The 26,323-nt window shown below is 34.6% G+C and overlaps 2 protein-coding genes across 2 annotated transcripts in view; both read right to left on the reverse strand.

The window, feature by feature from the left end:
- The window catches only part of THEMIS (thymocyte selection associated), a 164,309-nt gene that overhangs the window by 34,903 nt on the left and 103,083 nt on the right, over nt 1-26,323 (reverse strand). The gene's annotated exons all lie outside the window — the stretch shown is intronic.
- LOC130856107 (ras-related protein Rab-9A-like) lies at nt 4,998-6,201 on the reverse strand. Its single transcript, XM_057740309.1, has one exon. The coding sequence runs from the start codon at nt 6,057-6,059 to the stop codon at nt 5,454-5,456; it is 606 nt and encodes a 201-aa protein (XP_057596292.1). The 5' UTR covers nt 6,060-6,201; the 3' UTR covers nt 4,998-5,453.

Consider the following 26,323-nt stretch of genomic DNA (forward strand, 5'->3'; position numbering starts at 1 on the left):
CAGAAAGTTAAAGAGTGTTTGACGCTTTGGAAATTTTCAGCAGAAACAAAATCTTTCTTTAGTAGTCTCTTTTTGCTCATTCTCCCTCCTTCAATTTCCTAGCTCCCCTTAATATCCTTATGTTACCCCAGATCCTTCATATTGTATTAAATGCATATTGTATTAAACAACTGAAAAGTTTGAGGGAAAAGATGAACATAAAGAAATAAAACACAGTGGAACTTATGCCAAGATGACTCCTGAGCTTTCGACATATTTAAACATAACCCTGTCTTTAACTTCACAAAGCAGTTAAGCAAGGTGACCAAAAAAGCACTTTCACACATATCTCACTTCAGAGACCTTAAATCATTCCCCAACTCTTATGGAAAGTGATTTGGAAATATGCATCGAGGCGTTTAAATATTACTATACCCTTTACCAGGAATTCTACTTGTGGGAAATAAGCCTAAGTAACTAACCTTAAATATAAAATGTTTTATAGAGAAAAATTAGAAACAATCATTCAAATGACAATTAAAATTCCAAATAATGCAGAATAACTAGGGAAACTGTGGTGAATCCCTCAGGTAGATATTTAAAGTCATTTTAAAAGATGGCCTATAATACTTATAAATATCTTTGCTATAATTTTGTATGGAGAAAACAAGTAATGGTGCAGGTATATTATATGATGTACTTGCAATACTGCATCAAACTATAAGTACTTAAGGGTATTATATTAAGTGAAATAAATCAGATAGAAAAATACAAATATTCAATGGTCTCAGCTCTAAAAAACAAAACAGAAACAAAAAACACCACCAACACCAAGCTCATAGATATAGAGAACAAATTGGTGGTTGCCAGAGGCAGGGGGCTACAAGTGGGTAAAATGGCTGAAGGGGGGTCAAAAGGTACAAACTTCCAAGTACAAAATAAATAAGACATGGTTATGTAATATACAGCATGGGGACTATAGTTAATAATACTGTGTTACATATTTGAAAGTTGCTAAGGGGGTAAATCTTAAAAATTCTTATCACAAGAAAAAAAGTTTTTAACTATGTACTGTAACCGATGTTGACTAGACTTACTGTGTTGATCATTTCACAAAATACACAAATATAGAAATATTATGTTCTACACCTGAAATTAATATAATGATATATGTCAATTATACATCAATTTTTAAAAAAGAAACTCGGATGCTCATCTCAGTTCTGTTACTACTACATAACATTGAGAAAGTCACAATTTCTCAGAAACTCATTTTCCATGTTAACCTATAATAATATAATTATGAAATGCTTTACTAAATTAAAATTTGATATTTATACCTCAAATTATTTCACAGTGAAAGCAGCCTGGATTGAAAGCCAGGATATTAAATGTCCATTCTCAGTTCGACTCCTAACTTTTTTATTGATTCTAAGCTAGACAATGTATTAGGAAATAATAGCATATCTGTATGTGAAAGAGTAGCATAAGATGAACTTTAAGGTCCATGATTCTTTTGGTATGGCCTCTATAACAATTTCATATGTCAGAACATTGCCATTGGCAAAAAATTTCCTCCTATGTAAAACCTGATCCAGCCCTGAAGATATTATGCCTCGTTGAATCTAGAGCTCACTGCAGGGTGAAAGCTATTTTTCCTTTATCTGGAAAAGCACATAATTATTCAGTCTATGCTCCTCACAGTGTGAGCAACTTCTTTAGTCTCCATTGTTCAAATATGACAAGAGCATAAAGATATGTGGTGATTATAAACTGACTGTAAGCAAAGCAACTGAACTCGATATTCATTCAAACCCCAGGATTGATGCTCTCTATGTCAAGTTAATGGGGAAGAAAAGTCTTCATGAAACTAGATATGAAGCAGTGCACATCAGCAGCTTATTTTGAAAGAACATTTGAAACAGAAAAGAATGATTTATATTCATAAAAAGCCTGTATCACATTTTCATTTCTCCCTCAGGATTTTTGCTGCATGTCCCATATAACTTCATAGGAAGTGGCATCTCTAATGTAGCAATAAACTTACAGGTGAGTCTGAAATAGATGTCTTGATAAGACCACATATTTTTTTAGAGAATTTTTGAAAGGAGGTTAAGACTCCAATTAAGTAATCTTATTCTATAAGACCCCGACAAAGCATTACCAGGCCACAGGGTTAAAAGTTCCTGGACCTTACTAGATTGAAGATGAAGTTTAAGCTTACGTAAAATAAGGCTTATCCCCTGGACTTGTAGCTGAACTGGAAGTATATTAGAGCATAATACATCATGGAAAATTACAACCAGCTCTGTTGATCATAATAACACCATGTTCTGAGTATTATAGAATATAGAAATAGATTTGGAATTTTGAGTAGATCAAGGTATTAATAAAAGAAGCACTTTGCTTGATCTTTTCTGGGATACTAATAAAAAGCCATTCCTAACCTCCGCTCATTTCTTTATGAAATGGGAGCACCATGTCCCAGAGCACTTGGAAATGCTTGTCAAAAACGTTCTACACAAATAAAGTGTCATTGGCTTCATTATAATCATTGTTATTAGGGGGTATTACCACACTTTTGTCCAACTCTCAGCCAACTAACTCTGTGAGACCTGGGTTATAATGAGAAAGCTGTCCTTGCAGGGAAGAGAAGAAATTATTGGTGCCCTTTTCTAAATAATAGAATATTATGATCACCTATAGTTGAAAAAAAATTTCTCTTAAGTGAGAGAAAAACAAGGACATTTTATGGTTTATATATCATCTTTTTGAGTCAACCATACTTTTTCGTCATAGCCTTGACCTACATGGAAAGTATCACTTCATATATATTTCAAGTATTGATTTTGTTTACATGGTCAATTTGAAAAAGAAAACACAAAACAACTCATTAATTATAGGCACAATTTTATTTATGCCTAATCACAAATCCAAATCAGGATGTCAGAGCATCATTAATATAAGAGCTATTCTCTTAGTAAATATTTGGAGTTAGATTCTCAAACAGAGGCACAAAACATGATCAAGCTCGATCTTTTGATCTGATTTAAGGCAGGAAAAATCTGTTTGTTCCGAGACTGGATAATTACTGACACAATTTTAAGTTAATGGTTGAAATTTATGGGAAAGTTAAAATATGATAAAGAAGCAACTTAATATTCATTGCACATTATTTAAATGCTTTACAAGGCATAGATTATACAAGCAGTTCCCAGGCTACAAAGGCTTGTATTCCTACACTTGGGTAAAGTGATTCATAGAATTTTTCTATAAAAGTATTCTTAACCATATGTCTAGGCTTCTGGACTTTCTTATAACAGTTGTTTTAATGCAGCTGAACTTTAATGCAAATGATATTTTCAAACAAATGATATTTAATACATAATTTTTATGGTAAAATGTGTATGAAGTTGCAACTCGTGATGCTGTGGCCAAATGATGCTGTTATGGACCCAGATTCTTGCTTCTCTCCACTCTGCCATTCTTAGCATGTCAATTCTGTCCACTGGGCAACTCTGGTAATGGTCACAAGATGACTACTAGCAGCAACTCCACAAAATGCTTCTTTGCTCACATTCACTGTAAGAAACACCTTGCCCTCAACTAAGGAATATAATTTCCTCTCTTTGGTCTCATTGGGCATCCTTGGATAATGTGCCCATCTTTAGACCAATAATGGCTGATAGGAAAATTGCTTTAAATGAATCATAAAATAACTGTGAAGCTTGGGACAGAAGTTTTAAAAACAGGGTTATAAGAGGAAGAAGGAAGACAGCAATGCATTCTGGGCATTCAGAATGCTGCTTTAAGGATTTGGGAAAGACAGCCTCGGAGACAACAAAAACAAATGAGGGAAGAATGGTGAATTGTGGCAACTGTTCAAATTAGTGAATTGTTTATAAATTACCTACGGATAATTTGGGGAATTTTCATATGAAATATGTTCATAATGAAATAATGTTCATAATGTTCATAATGAAATATGTATGTAGGACTATGCTTTTAGAAAATATTGTACCGGGCTCCCTAGGTGGTGCAGTGGTTGAGAATCCACCTGCCAATGCAGGGGACATGGGTTCGATCCCTGCTCCAGGAAGATCCCACATGCCGCAGAGCAACTAAGCCCGTGAGCCACAACTATTGAGCCTGTGCTTTAGAGCCCGTGAGCCACAACTATTGAGCCCATGTGCTGCAACTACTGAAGCCCACATGCCTAGAGCCCATGCTCCTCAACAAGAGAAGCCATGGCAATGAGGAGCCTGTGCACCACAACGAAGAGTAGACCCCACTCACTGCAACTAAAGAAAGCCTGCCTGCAGCAAAAAAGACCCAACACAGCCAATAAAATCAATCAATCAATTAATTAATTTTTAAAAAGTGCCAAAAAAATAGAAAATATTGCACCTAATTGGAAAAATTTCCCAAGAAATCAGGTTAAGAGTTATCTTAAAACTTCATCACGTTCATTCTTTTCAAAAGACCTTCTTAAAAAAACTATATGACAGCTTGTTATTTTCATAATAGATTATTTAAAGAAAAGTCTTGGTCTGCTAGTATGTGAGGCTTCTTTCTTCTAAAACTGCCAGCATCTACAGAACACAGTTCTTCCAGGAACACATAATGCTGCCAAACTGTATCTGACAGTCATATCATCATCACCAATTAGACACAGGCAACACAATTCAAGATTATAGCACATGAGAGGCATTGACTCCCTAAATGAAAAAGACCTAAATTCTTTTCAAATTAAATGTTATTCTAAGAGACTAGTTAGTTCGGCTCCCCAGTCTAAGCAAGTTTTGGATTTATACTGAGACAGCTATGGAGATGTCAATGAACAAGAATTGTGAGGTTTCCAATGAAATGCTTAACATGTCATGTTTTGATCCAAAATAAACATTTTTTTTCATCACCCTGCAAAATGCTGGAAGAAACCATCTGGCATATCAAGATATCATTTTTTTAAGTTTTTTTTATTACTTTGGTATCAACTTGCTATAACTTTTTTTTTTTTTTTGGATTTTAACCTTTAATATCTAACATTATTGCTTTAGGACATGTTTTCCCTGAACCAGAAACAGAATATGCTAATTACATAAAAATATGCACATAGAAAAAGCAGTTCTCCATTTTCCCAGGGAAAAAACAGTAACTTCTAGAATACTCAAGTGTTTTATTTTAATTATTAAGTGTTGGTCATCTCATTTATTAGCTCTGTAACATACATATTTAAATTAAACATTATTAGACAACCGTTACAATTTATAAATGTAAGGTGCCATTATTGAGTAAATAGATTCTCCTGTGAGTGGATGTGTCCCTTCTCCCACCCACTAACAAGGCAGCAATATGGTTAGTTTAATTTTATGAGTACATGATCCATTGCTGCAAACGCTAATTCTCGTCTCCACCCTGTGCTTATCTGTGCGTGTGTGTGAGCTGGTTAGATCGCACAAGCAACCTCTCTAAATTCAACAGCAAGATGAGCTGGGCTTGGGCTTTCGGTGCAGACTGACCGTGTCTGTCTGAATCAAGTGATCTGACCTATCCTCGGTAGCAAGCACTCTTCGAACTGCTTCCTCAAAGGCTGCTGCAACATTCATGGCATCTTTCACACTTGTTTCAAAGTAAGGATAGTCACCGTTGTCCCTGCACCAGGCTTGAGCTTCTTCTACAGACACCTGCCGCTCGCTGATGTTGACCTTGTTACCCAAAATCACAAAAGGAAAGCTTTCAGGCTCTTTCACATCTGCATAATATATGAATTCGTTCTTCCAGTTACTCAAGTTCTGGAAGCTCTGAGAATCATCGACGCTAAAAGTAAGCAGGCAACAGTCAGAACCTCTGTAAAATGGCGTCCTCAGGCTTCTGAATCGCTCTTGACAGGCCGTGTCCCAAATCTGCATGGTAACAAAATGTCCATCCACCTCCAAATCTTTATTTAAAAACTCCACACCTATTGTATGGAAGAGCTGGGTATCGAACTTATTAGTCACATATCTGTTCATTAGAGAACTCTTCCCAACTCCACCATCTCCAAGGAGAATTACTTTAAAAAGCAATGATTTTCCTGCCATTATTAATCTCAAGACCTCTGATTTCAGAACCCTTAAAATGTAATATGAAGACTTTTATACTCCAATTTAAAAGGACTGTCCAAAGGCAATAATCTTCACCCAAGCTAAAACATGACTTTAGCAAACAGCTAAACCCTATAAAGAAATCCCTAGGGCTGTTGGGAAGATTCACTCGGACACGGACAACAGGGAAAGCGGTTCACCACTGTGCTAGGCTCATTATAGGAGTGCAGGGAGTTTCTTAATGTCCATTATGGTCAGCTGTGGTTCCGTTTCATGTCATCATCCCTCTGGACCCAAACTGATGAACCTGAGCTCCTAACAGCGGAAGGCAGTGCACGTCGAGCAATTCTGTGTGCTGTATACACTCACGTCATCTCCATCCACACAAAAACACAGGTATAGGGCTCATCTCCATCTTACAGATGAGGAAACCGCACCTTTCGCATGCATCAGTTGATATGAAAGTAGAAGACATTAAGTAGCCTTGTGCATCCTGCACTTCTCACCTGTACACATTCTTTCCCCATTCTCTGGTTCAGATGATAACACTCGTTGACCACCAGCTCCTGCATTTGGTGGCATGTCCCACCCTTGCTATAACTTTTAATTGTGTAACGTACAAACATCCTCCACAATCTGGTGGCAGAAAATCAGCCACATTCTCATCCTACATGTCATGCTTTAGCAATCAATAGTCAACACTAACTCATTCAAGTACAGAAAAGGATTCATGGTATGTAACTAAGGTATATCATGAAATAACCTTTCTTTTTCAAAAAATGAAAGATTTTATCATCATTATCTTTAAAAACTTTAGGAATTTCATTTCAACCCTGTTCAATGTATCTCCTAAAATTCTACATATAAAACTACCAATATGCAAGCAGGTACTCATTTGCATGACTTCATAACAACTGTACAGAGTGGCTGTCAGGTTAAAAAGGTAGCACACAAAAATCTCATTAACTTGTAGATCAATGCCACAAATGCATCTATGAAATCTTGGACACACTTTACTATACCTAAGGTTATTACTAATCAATTTCACCTTTGTAGAAGCACAAAAGATGGAAACTATTGTGTGACATTTTCTAACAGAATATTTCCATGACCAAATTCAATTTTATTCAACATGGCTGAATACCCATTACCTCTGATGGCTACTTTTGACAAGATGATAATAAAAATAGTAAGATGAAACTGATGAGTGTACAAAACATTTCAGAAAGCATTCTGGCACTTTTAAATGAAGCTTTTGGCTTTTTCTTCTGACTCCTTTACTATCATTCAACTGCATCATCCAGTATTTTTCACTAATTATTAACTATTTACTAAAATGACAGCTACGTTAGCTGAAAAAATGAAGTCTAGAGTGATAGTGTATTTTGTAGTATTTTAATATGCTCGTCAAATTAATTCTAAAAGTGAGTTTCATCAGAGTGGCTCACTATTTAGCTCTTATGAGAGAGTGGTAATGTCACTTTGAACTCCGAAATGTGCCTGCTCTGTAGTCCAATTATTTATTTATATCCTAATAGAAAATACCATAACAATTTATCGTGTTTTTCTTCTATTAAGTGGACAACATATAATGACTTTTCAATTCAGACATTTCCTCATTAAAATGTTTCCACCAATTTGTGATTTTTTGCAGCAAAAATGATAATAAAATAGTGCCATCATCAAAAAATGGTCACCACTTTATTTGGAAAGAAAAGTAGGAAATCAAAAATATCTCTACTGCAAGTCAAAAGAACATCCTTTTATTCTGTAATAAAGCCTTCCAACAGAACTTTCTGGGATGACGGAAATGTTCTATATCTGTGCTATCCATTACACTAGTCACTGGCCACATGTGGCTATCTGAGCACTTGAAATGTGACTAGTTGAGCTAAGAAACTCTATTTTTAAATTTAGTTAATTTAAATTTAAATAGCTCCATATGGCTAGTGACCATGTTAACTACGATGTATAGCGTAATATATTACTTGTTTCTGCAACTATAATTGGAGTTACTGATGATGTAACTAAATCTTAGAAAAATATATAAATTTATATTCTTGAATAGACAAAAATGTACTTAAAATGTAATAACCTCCAAAGGCACTAATATGTTTAGGTACTTTATATGTAAAGAGAAATCAATTCATTTATCACATAGATAGATGATAGATAATAGATAAGACATACACACATACATGCATGTATGTATGTACATATATATGTGAATAAATTGTATTGGCTTAAAGTAGTTAGTTGTGGTATCAACAATCACCATCTCTTAGTGGGTTATGATATAGGTTTATTTGTTATTCCTGTTATATGCTTTTCATGCTTCAGCTGTAGCTAAGCTCTAAGACCAAGCTGAAGGAGTAGCTACTACCTAGGACTTACTAATTTCTTGGCAGAGGGAAGAGAACAATGGTGGAACCAAGTACAGGCACTAAGAGCTTTTGCTTGGAAGTGGCATATGTCACTTGTGTCACATTTCATCAGCCAAGTCAAGACACGTGGACCAGTCTGATGTCAATGGTACTGAGAATATTATCTTCCTTCAGGAATAACCTGGTAAAGAATAATCAGCTGGAGAAGAGTAGCAAGTATTTGACAATAATCAACTTACTCTCCATAGATACATATAGATGTAGATACAGATATATCCACAAATATGTAGATATAGATGTAGATATAGACATATCCACAAATATGTACCTATGCATGTGTGTATATATATGTATATACTTAGCCTCATTACGAAAGAGATCTGAATTGATAATAATTATATATAAAACCAACAGAATACAAAAAAATTAAGAATTGAGAATACAACAAAATTAGAGTCAAAAAAAAGAGTATACAAATATCAAATCATAGGTCCTTTACAGTTGAGAGAGTTGGATTGTAAAAAAGATTCTGAAATTCCTAGCATACTAAATGAGAGCTACATTATCAATTCTAACACATATTAATCTTGAGATAAAAAAATCAATTTCTTAGAGAAATATAGCTTTTATTGGTACAATTTATGAAAAGTCTACATGATAATGAAAAAACTAATTCCTTAACAATTACCTTGAAATAAATATATATTTTAAACATATATCACTACAATCAATAAAGAACTCAATGCCTAGCAGGATTTCAACAGATATTTATTGAATTAAAAAAAATAACATGAATGTTGAGTCTTCTACAGCTGCAACACAAAAAGTCACTTAATGTGTAGAAAAAGCTCAATAAAGCAGAATATATCTTACAAGAAGGCAAGTATATGAATAATTGTGTGACCTGATACAAAGAAAAAGTTTAGAGTATACTGAAGAATGAATGGACTATAGAGTATTTAGGTAATCATTCTTAAAAGAAAGTATTACTGGATCATTTCCTGAAGAATGAAACTGGCTCTTTATTGGGTACCATGATCAGAATTATAATAAAAGTTTATAAAACTTTTTAATATAACTTTTATATTTTTAAGCAGATACTTAGATAGTTGGTGCAAGTCTATGCACAATTTAAGGACTTATACTTTAACAAAAGAACTCAATGCTAGAGATTCAAGGAGTCTTGAAAAAGATATGCTAAAAGACAAGTCATATTGGATATTCTCTTTTAAAATGACTATGTGTTACAGAAAATGGTTATATTTTCAGAATTAGGAAGAGTGTTTATTTTACTTGGTTAAAAAAAGGAGTTTAATATATAAGCATAAATTGATATAGGGTAATTAATACTTAAATAAAGGAAGAAATTTCTATTTATCATTATTAAACAGAACATAGCACAGTGCTCTCATAAATATTAATCAAATTAATCAATGAATAATATTTCTAAGTAAATTTTGAGATTTGCTCATTTATCAGTCACACATATATAGCCTGAAGACACTCAAAATTACATCTCCAACTGTAATCTCTTCCATAATCACTGGACTTAAATACATGATATATATTCAACTATCCTCCAATGGGTATAGTTATATGTCCAAGGCATTTTTAAACTTATATCTGAAACTTAATTGCTCCCCTCCTCTCAACCATGTTTCCTTACCAACCTTCTCTATCTCAGTAAATGGCAAGTTCTTTCTTCCAACTGCTCAAAATAACAACCTTGGAGTCATCCTTGACTCTGTCTCATACATATCCATCAATGAATTATGATGGCTCTACCTTCAAATATATCCAGCATCTAACCACGTCTCAACACATTCATTCTACATCCCTGCTTCAAGCCACCATTACCTCTTCTTATGACTATTTAGAAGAGTTTTTGCATGATATTTTTTATTGTGTCTTTACCCTTTACAATCTCCTCTTCATACAGCAGCTAAAAGATCATTTCAAAATGTAAATCAGATCATGTTACTTCCCTATTCAAAACCCACTACTAATATCCTATCTTATTCAGAATAGAAATCTAAAGTTGTTGTCATGGCCTACATGATCTGGCTCTCTGCTAAACTTTAAACCTAGTATTCTACCTCTTGTATTTTCTCCAGCCATAACAAGAACTTAATCATCTCAAGGCCTTTGCATTGTCTGTTCCCTCTTTCTTTCCATTGTCTGATCCATTGGCCTCTGTTCTTCTTCCAGAAATAGGCATGAGTGCTCACTTCATTCCCTGACCACTCTAATTAATTAAAGTAGCTGCCCCCCACCCCTACATTATTTTTCTTTACCCTATGTAAACAGATTTCAATATTCATCAATCACTGAAAATTATATTTGGCATTGACCTTTGACCTTGTTCAAGTATATCATTTTTATCATCTTCTCTACATTATCTCTTCTTGCTGTTATTTCTATCTATAACCATTTCTAGGCTAAATAAACAGAACTAGGACATTCAGTGTTGTCCACCAAACTTACTAAAATCACAGAATATCAAAGAAAAACCTAATAGGCTCTTTATTGCACCAAAGAAAGGGTATAGGTAACTTCTAATGATTAGACAATCATAGGGTCCTGCATAAGTTGGAAATACCTGAGTTGGGGGACAGGCAAAGGGAATGCTTTCTAGTGCCCCTCTGTAATCAGTCCCAACCTGGGTTTGTTCTTTTACTTGTGAATTTGGTCCTTAAGAGTTCCTGATTTCCATGAATAATTTGTAAAGAGAAAGCCCATTTAGAAAGAAAAGGAGGAGCATTATTATTTAAAGTACACTCACCAGTCAACTCTCCAGGTGATTAAAATACTCCTGATCCTTACTATGCATTATATAGTGCTTTATAGTTTACAGAATGCTTTCATATACATTGTCTCATTGGATCATCAAAATCAAGATTCGTGTTGTGACTGTGACTAGATTCACTAATTAATATGATTTCAAACAAAACCTAATTTTGAATACCCAAAAGAACTGATGGTTGTGTGAGGCAGGTGTTTCTGAGCAATCAACACTAGGCTTTTGCATAATAAAGTTTAGGTTATCATTTGAAGTGATTTAAAAATAAAAGCAAACAAAGGTCTTTGGTCCTAGCTTCGCTGCTCTCCCTACCCGTCATGACCCATGAAAAAAAACTACTTCATTCACTTTCAAATCATTGAAAATACATAATTAGAGATGACTTCCCTTAGCCTAGTTTATTCTGTCCTTATATATATATATCTGCATCAACCAGTATGTAACTATCAGTCTCATGCAGCTATTGAATGCTTAAAATATGAGCAGTGTGAACTGAGATGTGTGTAAATGTAATATACATGCTAGATTTTTTTAACTTAAAAATGTAAATGATCTCATTAATAATTTTATATGATTACATATAACTCAATGAAATTAATGTTCTGTAAATACTGGGTTAAAATATATAAATCAAATTAATTTCACTTTTTTATTCTTGTTCTTTTTTTGATATGGTTACTAGAAAATTTAAAATTGCATATATGGCTCATATTTGTGGTTCACATTATATCACTATTGGACAGATAATTCTTAGAGAGAACATTATAGACAAATCTTACACATTCCTGAAAGCTGGCTTAATTAGATTTAATTAAGAAAGATAAATGAGGGCATTAAGGTATCGATCATCAGTTTAGAAAGACACAGAAAAGGGTGCAACATAATATGTATCCTAAGATTGCCTGATAAAGGTTGACTGGTAACACTGAGTGCTTACAAGGTACCTGGGATTACGTATGCTTTACATCATTCAATACTCACAAAACCACTCAGAACCAAAGTCGCTTGCTGTATATTTTTCCACTTGGCATATCTGTCATTTGCCAAAAATTAGCTTGTCTTTCTCCTTCATGTGGCTGAAGTCTACAAACTTGGGGCTTTTTTTACTCCAGTAGCTTCCCTTTCATTTTGAGATAGAATTAATATTAAATAAATGTTAAAACATTAAAAAGTAAAAGTGGTTATGAAATGTATGTGTGCAGGAGAATACTGTGATCAACAGATTAAAGTATAAAATAAACTGCTCATTATGTGTACAGAGATATCATACCCTCAAAGAGGGACTGAATGGGACTCTAGTTCATTAACACCTTCCCTTGTCTTCACCTTGACTACTTAAGGCTTTATTGTCTAAAATAATGCCCCGGTAAGGATTCAGGACAGTCACTACAAGGTGGCTTTACTCTAAGCGATGGAGATCATTGGTAATCACATCGTGACTCAGTAACACAGCTTGTGTACTGTCTGCACATTCTCTCATTTGATTTCTGAACATCAATATTTTCTTACTTCTTACTTAAAATCAGTCGTTCCAACTCTGCTTTTCCTGAAGAGATGAATATAAATGTTATTGTTTGTTTTGCTCTCTCTCTTTCCTTCCACATTATAATAAAATTAGGCCCCCCCAACTTCAGCAGGAGTTTATGCTTCATTTTGTTCTGACATCTCCATTTGTATGGGCCATCATGGGGGGAACCTCATTAACTTTGAATTTTAAAGCTTCATGTAAACTACAAGTGTCCCATAAATCTAATCCTGCTACAGGAGACCCTAGCATTATCAAGGGATTTTCAAAGTTAAGAATTTTCAAAGTCAAGAAGACTATTATAGTATATAATTTCTTCTTCAAAAATTCAGTAATACAGAATGAAAAAACAAAGATAAGTGGTTTCTTCAGACTCTTAACGGTCCTACAAATACAAGGTGAAAACCATGTAAAAAGCTATTTGAGAGATAAGAATCGCAACTTTCTTAGGTTTCTTTACTACTCACCAACATTATCAGTTGGCTATTTTCTGGGAAATATTTCACAAAGCAACAAAAGTTTCATCATGGAACGAGTGTAGCTGTGTAGAAGATGATGAAAAGAGAACAATAAAAGCCAGACTGAGATGGATGGTGAGGCTTACTCCATCCAGCACACTAGCTTCAGAGCATGAGAGATTCAAGTTCTGTTGTGGTAAACTGCAAATTATTACATACTATTGTGCCTAAAGATCATTAGCAAAATAATCAAGAGACTTTTGTAATGCTAAATAAAGGAATTACACAAGCAATTTAATCAAAATTATATTGAGTATATTTGAATGCTGACTGACCATGACAATATTCCTTAAAAAAAACTGTAATTGCCCTTAAATAAATCCTTATTGATATACAATCTAGAGCAAGGCTTTATTGAGTTGCTAATGTAGAAGTAAATGGATCAAAATTTAGCCCGCAAAATTCAGAGCATTTGCCCTCATGACTTTCAATGTGCGGGACATATCTGGAATCACCGTTTGATTTTCTCTGTCCACGGCACCTTAACATGAGAATTCTAACAAACTCTGAATCATCGTCCAGTGGGTGCATCACATCGCAGTCTTAGCTCTTCTGAAGAGTGTCCATCTTTGGGACACCTACCAGGAATCCCCAAAGTGAATTTCAGGGATTCCCTGTAGCTTTTGTTTCTTTGATACAGTAACGAATACTTTTATTGAATGTAACAGTATTTAGCAGTATTTAGAAATCTTTGTCTTAAAAAATGTTTAATTTATATCAATACTATTGGTAAAAATAGTAGTTATTAGATACATAGCCTCTCTTCTGCTTCCAGAAATAAGAGAAATCCCTTCCTCAGGTAAATAAAAATGTAAAATTTATTCAACATGTCCAATAGCTAGTGAGCTATTTATTAATGGTTTATGACAGAACCCCCAAATGTCCATAAATACATCGTCCTTTCTCTTCTTACAATCTCCTTCTCTGAGCACATGCGCACAAACACAACTGTCTTTTAGTTCTGAGCTTAGCTACTTAATGATTTTTCCATTCATACAGATTATAAATTGGTAGAGGAATATGATGCCCCTTTCATTTAATTAATGAAGTGTACTTTCTGAGCAAAATAAATGTTAACTAACATTATTTGTATTCCAGGGATTTATCTTCCATCCCTTCTAACTAACTTAAATGCCACGCTGTGTATCTGGATTCATTAACAACTCCGGGCATATTTCCCTCCACTTGCCTCTGTCCACCCGGCAAGCTGTTCCTTCTGACTTCAAAGTGTGAATATTTTTGCTTATCATCAGTTTTGTAGTCTGAAGGCAGACTTGGCTTCCCTAAAAAGAAACCATACTTCACAATGAAGACAAGAGAACAGGGATGCTAATCACCACTTCCTTTTAAAATATGTATGCCTCTTCCTCCAAAAAGAAGAAAGACAAGGGGACTTTCTTTTTTTGAAAGAATAAAGGCAAATGTGAAAGAGATCCTCAAACAGTATGAATCACATTTTAAAAATTCAGAATATTAAAATTACACAATTATCAGCTGAATTATTTATGTATCAGACAATTATTCAGATCAGAAATTTAACAGTTCTAATAATATTATCATGTCTCTAAACAAAAGTTCCCAAGTTATTCATCATTTCTATAAAGTTACTTGGCTAAAGCTCAATGTTGCATGTAGGAGTACCACTTTGTGTTCATCTTATTGACTTTGCTCTCTGCTAACAGGTTCTAATAGTTTTGGCAGTCTTGGTCTTAGCTCCTGTGGTACAGAATCAGTCTTTCCTGCTTATCATAAGGCTAACCCTGAAAAATCTTTTAACCTTAAACAATACAAAGTTGAGCTCAATCTAAAATGCAAATATTACAGTGTTTCAAACATATCATGAGATAACATTCACTTCTAATTCACTTTGCAGACCTTCCTTTACTAGATGGCATTCTGAATTCTGGTCAACTTATGGCTCTATAGGGACATGGAAACATTACTTATATTTAGAAGAATTATTTGATTTGCTAAAGTTACACTTCAAATGAAAAGTTTAATGAGGAAAGAAATAGACTGGAATAAAACTAACATTTTTAAGGATTCCGTTAAATTAGGTTAATCATTTGAGTTAGTGCTCCCTGGCTTTCTTCACTTTGTTCTAATCAGTGATTAAAGATGTTTTAAATTTCTAAGTTTGTTTTATTTATCATGAATAAACTAAAATAGGTATCAACTTCTGAGGACTTATGTGCTTGGCAGCATATGAAATTTTTTCTACAATATCTTCTTTGATCTTCCCCAGGAACTTACTAGATCCAGTTTACAACTGAGGAAAGAGAGGGACAGAGGTAAAGCAACATGTTCAGTGTCACTAAGTCCGTACACTCAGGCTTTGCTGTCTACTGTCAATCATGCTTATTGTTCTGGATTACAAAGATTTTATTTATATCCCATTAGATAATGGACCTTAAAAATTACCTTTATATTCCATAGCAATCACTAACCTCACTTTGGAAGTTGGAACTATGAAAGCATTTGGTTATTTAAAATCAAAGAAGGGATTCTTTCAAGTGGCACCTTAAATTTTTCCCATTCTTTTTTAGTTCGGCATAATTACAGAATTAATATATGCATAGCCCTTACTTCATTATTTTTCCCTCCTCTTTCCCCAGGGTCAGTGTACTCAGCACAGCATGCATGTATCACATCACATATATGTATCAGGATACATATATGATTATATGGAACTTTGTAGCTTTGTGATTTTTTAATAAATGGAAAAATACTGTGTATTTTTTTTACAATTTGCTTTCTTCACCTTAATAATATATGTTGAATACTTTTATTTTACAACACATCTACATCTGTCTCATTCATTTAAAATGCAATTTTCAGCAACATGGGTGCACCTAGAGATTATCATACTAAGTGAAGTAAGCCAGACAGAGAAAGACAAATATCATATATTGCTTGTATGTGGAACCTAAAAAAACTGATACAAATGAATTTATATACAAAACAGAAATAGACCCACAGACATAGAAAACCAACTTATGGTTAGCAAAACGGAAAGGGGAGGGGAAGGATAAATTAGGAGTTCGGGGTTAACATATACACACTAGTATATATAAAATGGATTACCAACAAGGAAGTTACAGCACAGGGAACTATACTCAATATTTTGTAGTAATCTGTAAGGGAAAAGAATTTGTAAAAATAGATATATATGTATGTATAACTGAATCATTTTGTTGTACACCTGAAATTAACACAACATTGTAAAGCAACTATATTTCAATAAGAAAATTAAACATTAAAAAAGTAAAAAATTAAAAAATAAATAAAATAAAATGCATTATGAATATTCTTAGATTATACAATCATCTCCTATTAATAGATATCTATATTGCCTCCATATGTTCATTATTTGAAACAATGCAACAATGGTTATGCTTATAAATGCACATATGGAAGGATTTTCTAAGCCAGGTAGTGATGAGTATGGAATTGCCAGGTTAAAAAGTATTCATACAGGGTATAAGAGAAACTGTTTCCTCACACTTTTTGATTAACGTATTATCTTTCTTTTTTTCCCCATTTTTGCCCTTAGTGAATTAAAATATCTTATTTTTAAATTTGCATATTTATGATTTTTAGTGAGATTAAGAAGTCACTTTTTTTTGTCATTTGTATTTCTGTAAATTTTCTATTCATATCATTTGCCCACTTTTCAGAGAGAGTGTTAACCTGTTCATTAGGGATTTTTAAAGAAGAGTCCTTATATCTGAATTAAAAAAATGTTTCTTTAAAATTTAATTGCCTAAAGATTAAGCTCTAGAGCTTATCTTCTGGAGAAAACTTGAATGTGATAGTTTGTTTCAGTGTAGCCAGAATCACCCAACTATTTTTATGTTTCTGTCATTCCATTCTTCTCTTTAGTAAGGATACTTGCCAACAGATTCTAATTCCTATGGCTTTTTCCTGGAAACAACAGCAATAACTTTTAAGTCTAAGGTCATTATGATGTTTACACTCTCAGAGAAGTCTAAAAAATGTAAAAAGTTCTAGTGAATAATTTAGGAGTCCAATCTTTTCATTTAGATAGCTCACTTAAGAGGAGAGGTTGGAGAATACTCAGTCTCCAAGGAATTCTTATTCTATAAAAAGTAAACTTTGTTTATTAGACTTCTCTTGGCTCAGCCAGTCATGAGCTACTTAGTATAAAAATGAAGTTATGCTAAATCAAGTTGATAGTACTGGATAAATTCCAGAGTTCAACGTCTGTGTGTGTATAAAGATATGCTGATTCAAACTAAATGCCAAAAGCCTCAAAGTTACTTTTTGCATGATTGTGAGGATGAAAAATAATTAAGAAGCTAGAGGGAATCCCAAAATTTTGCTGATAAGAGAATAAAACTTTGGCCTGAAATGCAGTTCCTTGGGGAGTAAGGTAAAGAATGTAGCTTTTTGTAATGGTCTCCTATAATCAAGCTAATGTGGAAGCATTGAGACCTATCAGAATGTTTTTGGAGTACCAACTTATTAAAGAATCACAGTTTCTGATCATTACACAAACTTCTAATATATTTCAGCATGACTAGTATGCCAAGTTCTAAGCTAGAAACTTCCAAAAGAATAATTTACATTTTTAGAACATTTGAGCCTCTTTGTCCCACTTTCCATCATTAAAATAAAAACACTATTAAAAATACTTAGAGATCTCTTTAAAATACTTTATGTATTAAAAAAAAAACTATCACTTTCCTATGACTGATTAGCAGATACAAATCTCAACTTCCACTAAAGGATTTTAAAAGATCTTTTTAATGACAACGGGAAGATTATGAATATTTTCATCACATATGTGACATCTAGTATCTTCTTCACTGCCAAGATATGTAAATGGCTTAAACTTTCATTTAATTTTGTAAAAAGCAACCTTAAGAAAGAAGCTAAACAACCGAAAGCATAATAATTAATACAGCAACAACTGTACAAGACTTTAGTATTGGTGGTTATGTAATTATATACCAGAGAAAAAGAGTTAATCTTAACTCAGGTTCAAAGTGAGAAAATCATAATTAGCCAATTTATTCATTTTTATTCTATAAAATCTTATCTTTAGTGGCTTGTATGAGTGTCTCAGTTATCTATCACTGCACAACGAATCACCCCAAAATGTAGTGGTTTAAAACAACACGATTTTATTATCCTCACTATTTTGTGAATCAACTAAGCTCAGCGCTGTGTGATGGCATCTGGGTCTACAGCATCCAAGATGGTGCACTATGTGTCTGGCAATTTGGTGGAGAATGCTGGACTCTGTTGGGATGCCCTCATGATTGGGCATCCCAATGGGCTCTTCAACAAGAGAATCAATTTTTGTACGTGGCTGCTCAAGGGCTTTCCTAAAAAGCAAAGCAGAACCTACCAAGACTTATTCAGGCTTAGACCAGGAACTGGCTCAGTGTCACTTGTACTACATTTCATTGGTTAAAGCAAATCACACAGCTAGTGCAGATCCGGTGTGATAGAGGACTACAGAGAGATTTGAAGACCAGAAGGTGTGGTTCATTGGGGGCTGTCAAGAGTTTAGTTAAATGACTCCATGGTACTGCTGTCTTGGCATCCATTTTGTTTGGCCAAGCAGCCTGTGAGGGGCTTAAACTAACATCAGCCCTTCATGTAAGCACATGTCCTAGATGACAGCCTACAGAGTCACAAGTAAATGTAAGTTCCTGATATGACTTCCCCAAAGGCCCCTGTGATAAAGTCTCCTTTGCTTCCCAGGGTCTTTCCCTTATGCACCCCATAGATAAGACCCCCATGGAGCTTACCAAAACTTCACTTTTTTGGTTTGAATTGACCAAACCAGGCTTAGATCAGAAACCCCAAAGCACCCCACTGGGACCCCAATAAAGGCATGTGCCCCAGTTCCTACCAGCTCTCTCTGCTGCATCCTGCCTTGACCCGGCTATATGGTCTCCCCAGGCTTGCCGTGTACTTTATCCAGGACCCGTGAGTAATAAATTTCTCAGAGAAATAATTTCTTAATTCTCTTGCAGTCTTTTGTTGAACCTCAGCTCACCATCTAACACGCTGGGACTCTACTTAATAAACGTTTACTTAATAAAGTCACAACAGGCGACATCTTTGGAAAGTAGCTACCACTATGACTCTTCTGGCCAAAGATGATGCAAGTTCCTCCTGCTTTCAAAAACACTTACAAATCTCCCTAAACCCTCAAAGTTGCATCCCATTTCAACATCAGGATCACACTTTAAATTCAGGAGCACATGATGTAAATCAGTGCAGTTGACATTTGTGGGGTACCTCTTCTCGATCTGCAGATCATGAAGTAAACAAGCTCTGTGACTCTCACATACCCAACATACAATGGGGAGACAGGATCAGGAGAACCACAGTAGACACTGCCATTCAAAAAGGGGAATAAAAATGGGAGCAACAAAGGAGTCACTGGTCTGAAAAAATTCTGAGATCCAGGCGGGCATAGTTGCCAGTTCACTTTGCTCAGAAGGCAAGGAATATGTTGATTAGGACCCAAATACATTCCACTGGCCTCATGCTCAGGACTCTTGACACTACCATCTGAGTCACTATCTTTCCTTAAGAAATGGTTCATGTTTATCTGAAAAACTGGTACAGATGAACCCACTGACAAGGCAAGAATAAAGATGCAGATGTAGAGAATGGACTTGAGGACAAGGGCGGGGGTGGGGGGTGAAGGGGAAGCCCGGAGGAAGTGAGAGAGTAGCACTGACATATATACACTACCAAATGTAAAATAGATAGCTAGTGGGAAGCTGTTGCATAACACAGGGAGATCAACTCGATGATGGGTGATGACTTAGAGGGCTGGGATGGGAAGGTGGGAAGGAGTAGCAGCAGGGAGGGGATATGGAGATTTATGTATAAATACAGCTGATTCACTTTGCTGTACAGCAAAAACTGGCACAACAGTGTAAAGCAATTATATGCCAATAAAGAGCTTAAAAAAATAAATTAAAAAAAAAAAAGAAATGGCTCATGTTTGGTGCTTAGCAGTGCTTTCAGTCTCTTTCCTGCCAGGAGGAAGTTTGAGGGCTCAAAAGCTTTTTTTGTTTTTTTATTAAATTTATTTATTTATTGGCTGCATTGGGTCTTAGTTGCTGCACACAGGCTTTCTCTAGTTGTGGTGAGCAGGGGCTACTCTTCATTGTGGTGCTCAGGCTCCTCACTGCGGTGCCTTCTCTTGTTGCAGAGCACAGGCTCTAGGCCCATGGGCTTCAGAAGTTGCAGCACAGGGGCTCAATAGATGTGGCGCACGGGCTTAGTTGCTCCATGGCATGTGGGATCTTCCCAGACCAGGGCTTGAACCTGTGTCCCCTGCACTGGCAGGCGGATTCTTAACCACTGCGCCACCTAAGAAGTCCTGCTTTTTTTGTTTTGAAAAATTTGTTCCTTTCAGTCCAAGCTGGTATAATTCTTTTCAAAACCTGTGGGTTTGTTATATATAAATTATAATCAAATTCATTAGACAAAAATGATACCCACATATTTTCTAGGCGGGATCTTTATTTTGGGTCAATTATGAGGATGCAAAGGCTCACAACAGAGAGGGTCAAAGGCAAGTCCTCAAGATTCTTAGAAGTAATTTCTACTGAGAGAAAAAAAAAATGAGACACTTTCATAATATCTTGAAGTCTCAACAAAATTACAGTCACACTTTTGGACTGATCTTAAACTGGAAGCCACAATACTTTACTAGCAGCACACTGGGTTTGCCATGTTCCCCTAAAAAAACAAAACTTTTAAAAATATTTTAAAAAATTTAAAATTATTTGATACCCCCAAAATTATCTGATACTGTTTTTTTTTTCAGTGACTGTCTCCCGCCCCTGACAACATACGATTTGCTCTGTGATGATAAATCAATATTGCCTTTCTAGAATTTTATATAAATTAGAATCATATAGTATTTACTCTTTAATGTATGCTTTCTTTGGCTCAGCATAATGCTTTTGACATTCATTCATGCTTATGCATTCCTTTTCATTGCTGAGTAAGATTTCATGGTGTGACTATACACACCAATGTGTTTATCCATGCATCTGTGAAATAACATTAGGCTGTTTCCAGTTTGGGTTTACAGTAAATAAAGACTCTATAAATATTCTTATACATGTCTTTGTGTGGATATATATGTTTTCATTTCTTTTCTGTAAGTACCTTAAAATGGAATGGGTAAGTCTTACGAAAGATTTACATACAATTTTTAAAAAACATCTGTCATATAGTTTTCTAAAAATGTTTCACTTAATTCCCATCAGTAGTGTATGAAAGTTCCAGTTCCTCCACAAGCACATTAAAACTTGGTATCAGTAGTCTTTCTAACTTTAGCTATTTGGAAATTCATTGTGGTTTAGTTATTAATAATGATGATTTTTAAACGCAGAGTGTGTTTTCATATATTTATTGACCACTTAAGTGACTTCTTTTGTAAAATGTCTGGTCAAATCTTTTTTCTCTCTCATTTTTCAATTATGTTTGTATGTTTTATTGTTGAGTTGTAACTTTTTGGAATGTATAACAGATACAAGCACTTTGTCAGCTATAGGAATGTCTAATATTTTCTCTCAGACTGCAGCTTTTCTTTCCGTTTTCCATAGAATATCTTTAAAGGAGAACAAATTTTTGAATCAGAAGATTTTTTCTTTAAAGTACAGAACAGAGAAAAGATATATTATATGACAGCATAACCTAATAAGGACTAAATCATTATGCAAAAAAAATATTTTTAATAAAAATAATAAATAAACAATTTTGGATCTTTCAAGAATTGCATGCTAATTTTCTTTTAGACTCTTAAAATTTATTTAGTGCTGGATCAAGAACTAGAAAGTGAGTGCTGTTTACCAGATGATGGATAAACACCATTGTGCTAGGGCTGTGCTCTGTTACCCACAGATTCTTTGATATCTCTGTATTCAATTAGTAATTATATACATGATAAAAGGACTGGCTTCTTAAAATCATTACTTGAACTTTCTGAGTGGAATAATTCATTAAAGATTTCTCTTTTTCTTTAGAGCACATGTGGAAAGGCCATAGGCATCCATGAATTTTGCAATTGTCTCTGGAGGAGCAACTAGGTTGCCTAACATGAGTCATCAGAATCTATCTGTCATGAAATCAAGATTGTAGGAATGAAATAATAATATATGTAATAATGTATGAAATAATAATATATAGGTTAATGCACTGAAGTAGCAAACCAGTTGGCACTGTACAACAAACAGAAGCAAATATAAAAGAAAGATGTTTTCTCACAATTTTCCCTATGCACAGAACACAAGAAATGAATTTGAGATTAAATTAAAATTTAGAAATAAGTAAGCTTTCCCTTTTTTAACTGCTTCTCACTCCCAATGGTGGATATTTGTATAACCAACAAATACATATTTCCATTCTTCTACTTTCAACCTGGGTTATTATATTTAAAATGTATTTTATGTGGACAATAGACTTTTTATAGTCTGAGAATTTCTGCCTTTTATTGGCATGTGTGTCCATTTACATTTAATATGATTATTGATTGTCATCTCTTTCTAGGAATCTAATTATCAGATGAACTTCGAAAATGTCTTACATTTAACTGTTTTTAATTTGCCAGCACCTTTACATAGTCGGGCAGAATATTACATGTATACCAAGACAGTGTTCTTTTTTGTCTTATATAAACCATTTTTTCTTTGAAAAAAGATCACGAGAGTATAAGGTTTCATTTTCTATATTGTACAGAGCATGCAGTTGCATTTTGTTTTTAGTAAGTTATAGAAGGCAGTACTTCATCCAACCAGAGTAGTATTTTCTTTTTCTTTTTTTTTTTTTTTTTGCTTCTCTCCACCATTATTAAGGTATAATTGGTATACAAAAAGCTGCACATAATCACTATTTACAACTTGGTGAGTTTGACATAGGTATATACTTATGTTACTATTACCACAATCAAGGTAACAAACATATTCATCATCTCTGAAAGTTTCCTTTGACTCTTTGTTTTGGTTGCCATTTTGTGTTAAGAACACTTAACTGGGACTTCCCTGGTGGTGCAGTGGTTAAGAATCCACCTGCCAATGCAGGGGACATGGATTTGAGCCCTGGGCCAGGAAGATCCCACATGCCTCGCCACAACAACTGAGCCTGCGCTCTAGAGCCCGTGAGCCACAACTACTGAAGTCCATGTGCCTAGAGCCCATGCTTCGCAACAAGAGAAGCCACCGCAGTGAGAAGCCCACACACTGGAAGGAAGAGCAGCCCCCACTAACCACAACTAGAGAAAGCCCACGCGCAGCAACAAAGACCCAACACAGCCAATAAAAAAATAAATTAAAAAAAAAAACAACACTTAACATGATATCTACCCTCTTAACACAGTTTTAAGTAAGCAATACCTCAATGTTAACTATAGGCACTATGTTGTACATTAATCTCTGGAATTTACTCATCTGCTTTAACATTTACACCTTGAATAACTCCCTATATCCCCCTCCCCCATCACTGGGTAACCAGTGTTCTATTATCTACTTCTACATATTTATTTTAGATGCCTCAGTAAGAGAAATCAGGAGTATTTGTCCTTCTCTGACTGACTTATTTTACTTCGTATAATGTCTTTCAGGTCCATTCATGCTGTCACAAATTCATAGGATTTCCTTCTATTTTAAGCCTTAATAACATTTCATTGCATGCATATTTTATATCTTCTTTATCCATTCATCTGTCAATGAATGTTTGGATTGTTTTCCATGTCACAGTTATTAAGAATAATACCGCAACAAAAATGGGAATGCAGGTATCTCTGTGACATCCTGATTTCATTTTCTTTGGATACATACTCAGAAGTAAAATTGCTGGATTATATGGTAGTTCTATTTTCAATTTTTTGAGGAAACTCCATAATGGTTTCCATAGCAGCTACATTTTACATTCCCACTATAATGTACAAGGGTGCCAATGTCTCCATAACTTCAACAGTATGTAAATTTTTCTCTTGTTTATAATAGTCATCCTAATAAGTATGAGATATCTCGTAATTTTGATTGGCATTTTCATGATGATTAGTGATGTGTGCACCATTTTGTGTACCCATTGACCATTTGTAGGTCTTTGTGGAAAAATGTCTACTCAAGACTCAAGTCCTTTGTGCATTTTTAAAATTAAAGCAAGTTATTTGGTTTTTTTTTGGTTTTTTTATTTTGTTTTTGTTTTTTTACTATTGAGTTGTAGGAGTTCCTTATATATTTTGGAAATTAAGCTCTTATCAGATATGTAACTTGCAAATATTTTCTCCCATTCCATAAGTTGCCTTTTCACTATGTAGAAAGTTTTCTTTGCTATGCAGATGCTTTTTAGTTTAATGCAGTCTCACTTTTTTGTGTGTCTATTTTTGCTTTTATTGCCTGTGTCTTTGGTATCATATCCAAGAAATCACTGCCAAGACTAATGCCAAGAAGCTTTTCCTCCATGCTTTCTTTTTGAAGTTTCAGATCTTTAATCCAGTTTGAGTTAATTTTGTGTGTGGTAAAAGGTAAGAGTCCAATTTAATTTTTTGCATGTAGATATCCAGTTTTCCCAGCACTGTTTATTGACAAGTAGGCAACCTTGCCTACTTTCCAGATCTCAGAGAAAAAGCTTTCGGTTCTCACCACTGAGTATGTTAGCTACGAGCTTTACATATATAGCCTTTTTGTGTTATGACTATACTTAATTTTTTGAGAATTTTGTCATAAAAGGGTCTTGAATATTGCCAATGCTTTTCTACAACAATTGAGATGATTATGTAATTTTTGTCCTTCATTTTGTTAATATGGTATATTACATTGATTGGTTGCATATGTTGACCCATTCTGGCATTCCAGGGACAGATCCCACTTGGTCATGGCACATGATCCTTTTAAAATGCTGTTTAATTTGGTGTGCTAATATTTTGTTGAGACTTTTGGCATCTATGTTCATCAGGGCTATTTACCTGCAGTTTTCTTTTCTTGTGGTGTCTTTGTCTGGCTTTAGTATCATGGTGATGCTGGCCTCATAAAATGAGTTTGGAGGTGTTCTCTCTTCTATCTTTTAGAAGACTTTAAGAGGATTAGTATGAATACTTCTTTAAATATTTGGTAAATTCACCTGCAAAGCCATGCTTGGCTAGTCCTTACTTTCCTTTGTTGGAGGGTTTTTTGTTTTTTTTTTAATAAATTATTTTATTTATTTATTGGCTGTGTTGGGTCTTCCTTGCCGCACATGGGCTTTCTCTAGTTGCTGCTAGTGGGGGCTACTCTTCATTGTGGTGCGTGGGCTCCTTGTAGTGGCTTCTCTTGTTGTGGAGTACAGGCTCTAGGTGTGTGGGCTTCAATAGTTGCAGCACACAGGCTCAATAGTTGTGGCTCACAGGCTCTAGAGCACAGGCTCTATAGTTGTGGTGCATGGGGTTAGTTGCTCCATGGCATGTGGAATCTTCCCAGAGCAGGGCTCAAACCCATGTCCCCTGCACTGGCAGGTGGATTCTTAACCACTGTGCAACCTAGGAAGTCCAGAAGTTTTTGATTACTGATGCAATCTCCTTATTTGTTATTGGGCTATTCAGGTTTTCTATTTCTTTTGATTCAGTGTTAATAGGTTGTATGTTTCTAGGAATTTACCCATTTCTTATAAGATATCCAATTTTTTGGTTTATAATTGTTCATAGTATTCCTTTATGATCTTTTTTAATTTCAGTGGCATCATTTGTAATACCTTCTCTTTTATTTCTCATTTTATTTGAGCAATCACTCATTTCTTCTTAGTCTAGCTAAGGGTTCAACAATTTTGTTTATCTTTTCAAAAAACCAATTCTTATTTTTATTGATTTTTTGTATTGTTTTCTAATTCTCTATTTAATTTATATCTGCTCTAATTTTTACTACTTTCTTCTTTGTGCTAATTTTGGCATAGTTGGCCCTTTTCATAGTTTCTTGAGGTATAAAATTGAGTGGTTTATTTGAGATCTTCCTTTTTTAGTGTAGGTGTTTTTAAACTTCCCTCTTAGTATTGCT

Source organism: Hippopotamus amphibius, chromosome 6 (genome assembly GCF_030028045.1).
Source record: "Hippopotamus amphibius kiboko isolate mHipAmp2 chromosome 6, mHipAmp2.hap2, whole genome shotgun sequence".
Lineage (NCBI taxonomy): Eukaryota > Metazoa > Chordata > Mammalia > Artiodactyla > Hippopotamidae > Hippopotamus > Hippopotamus amphibius.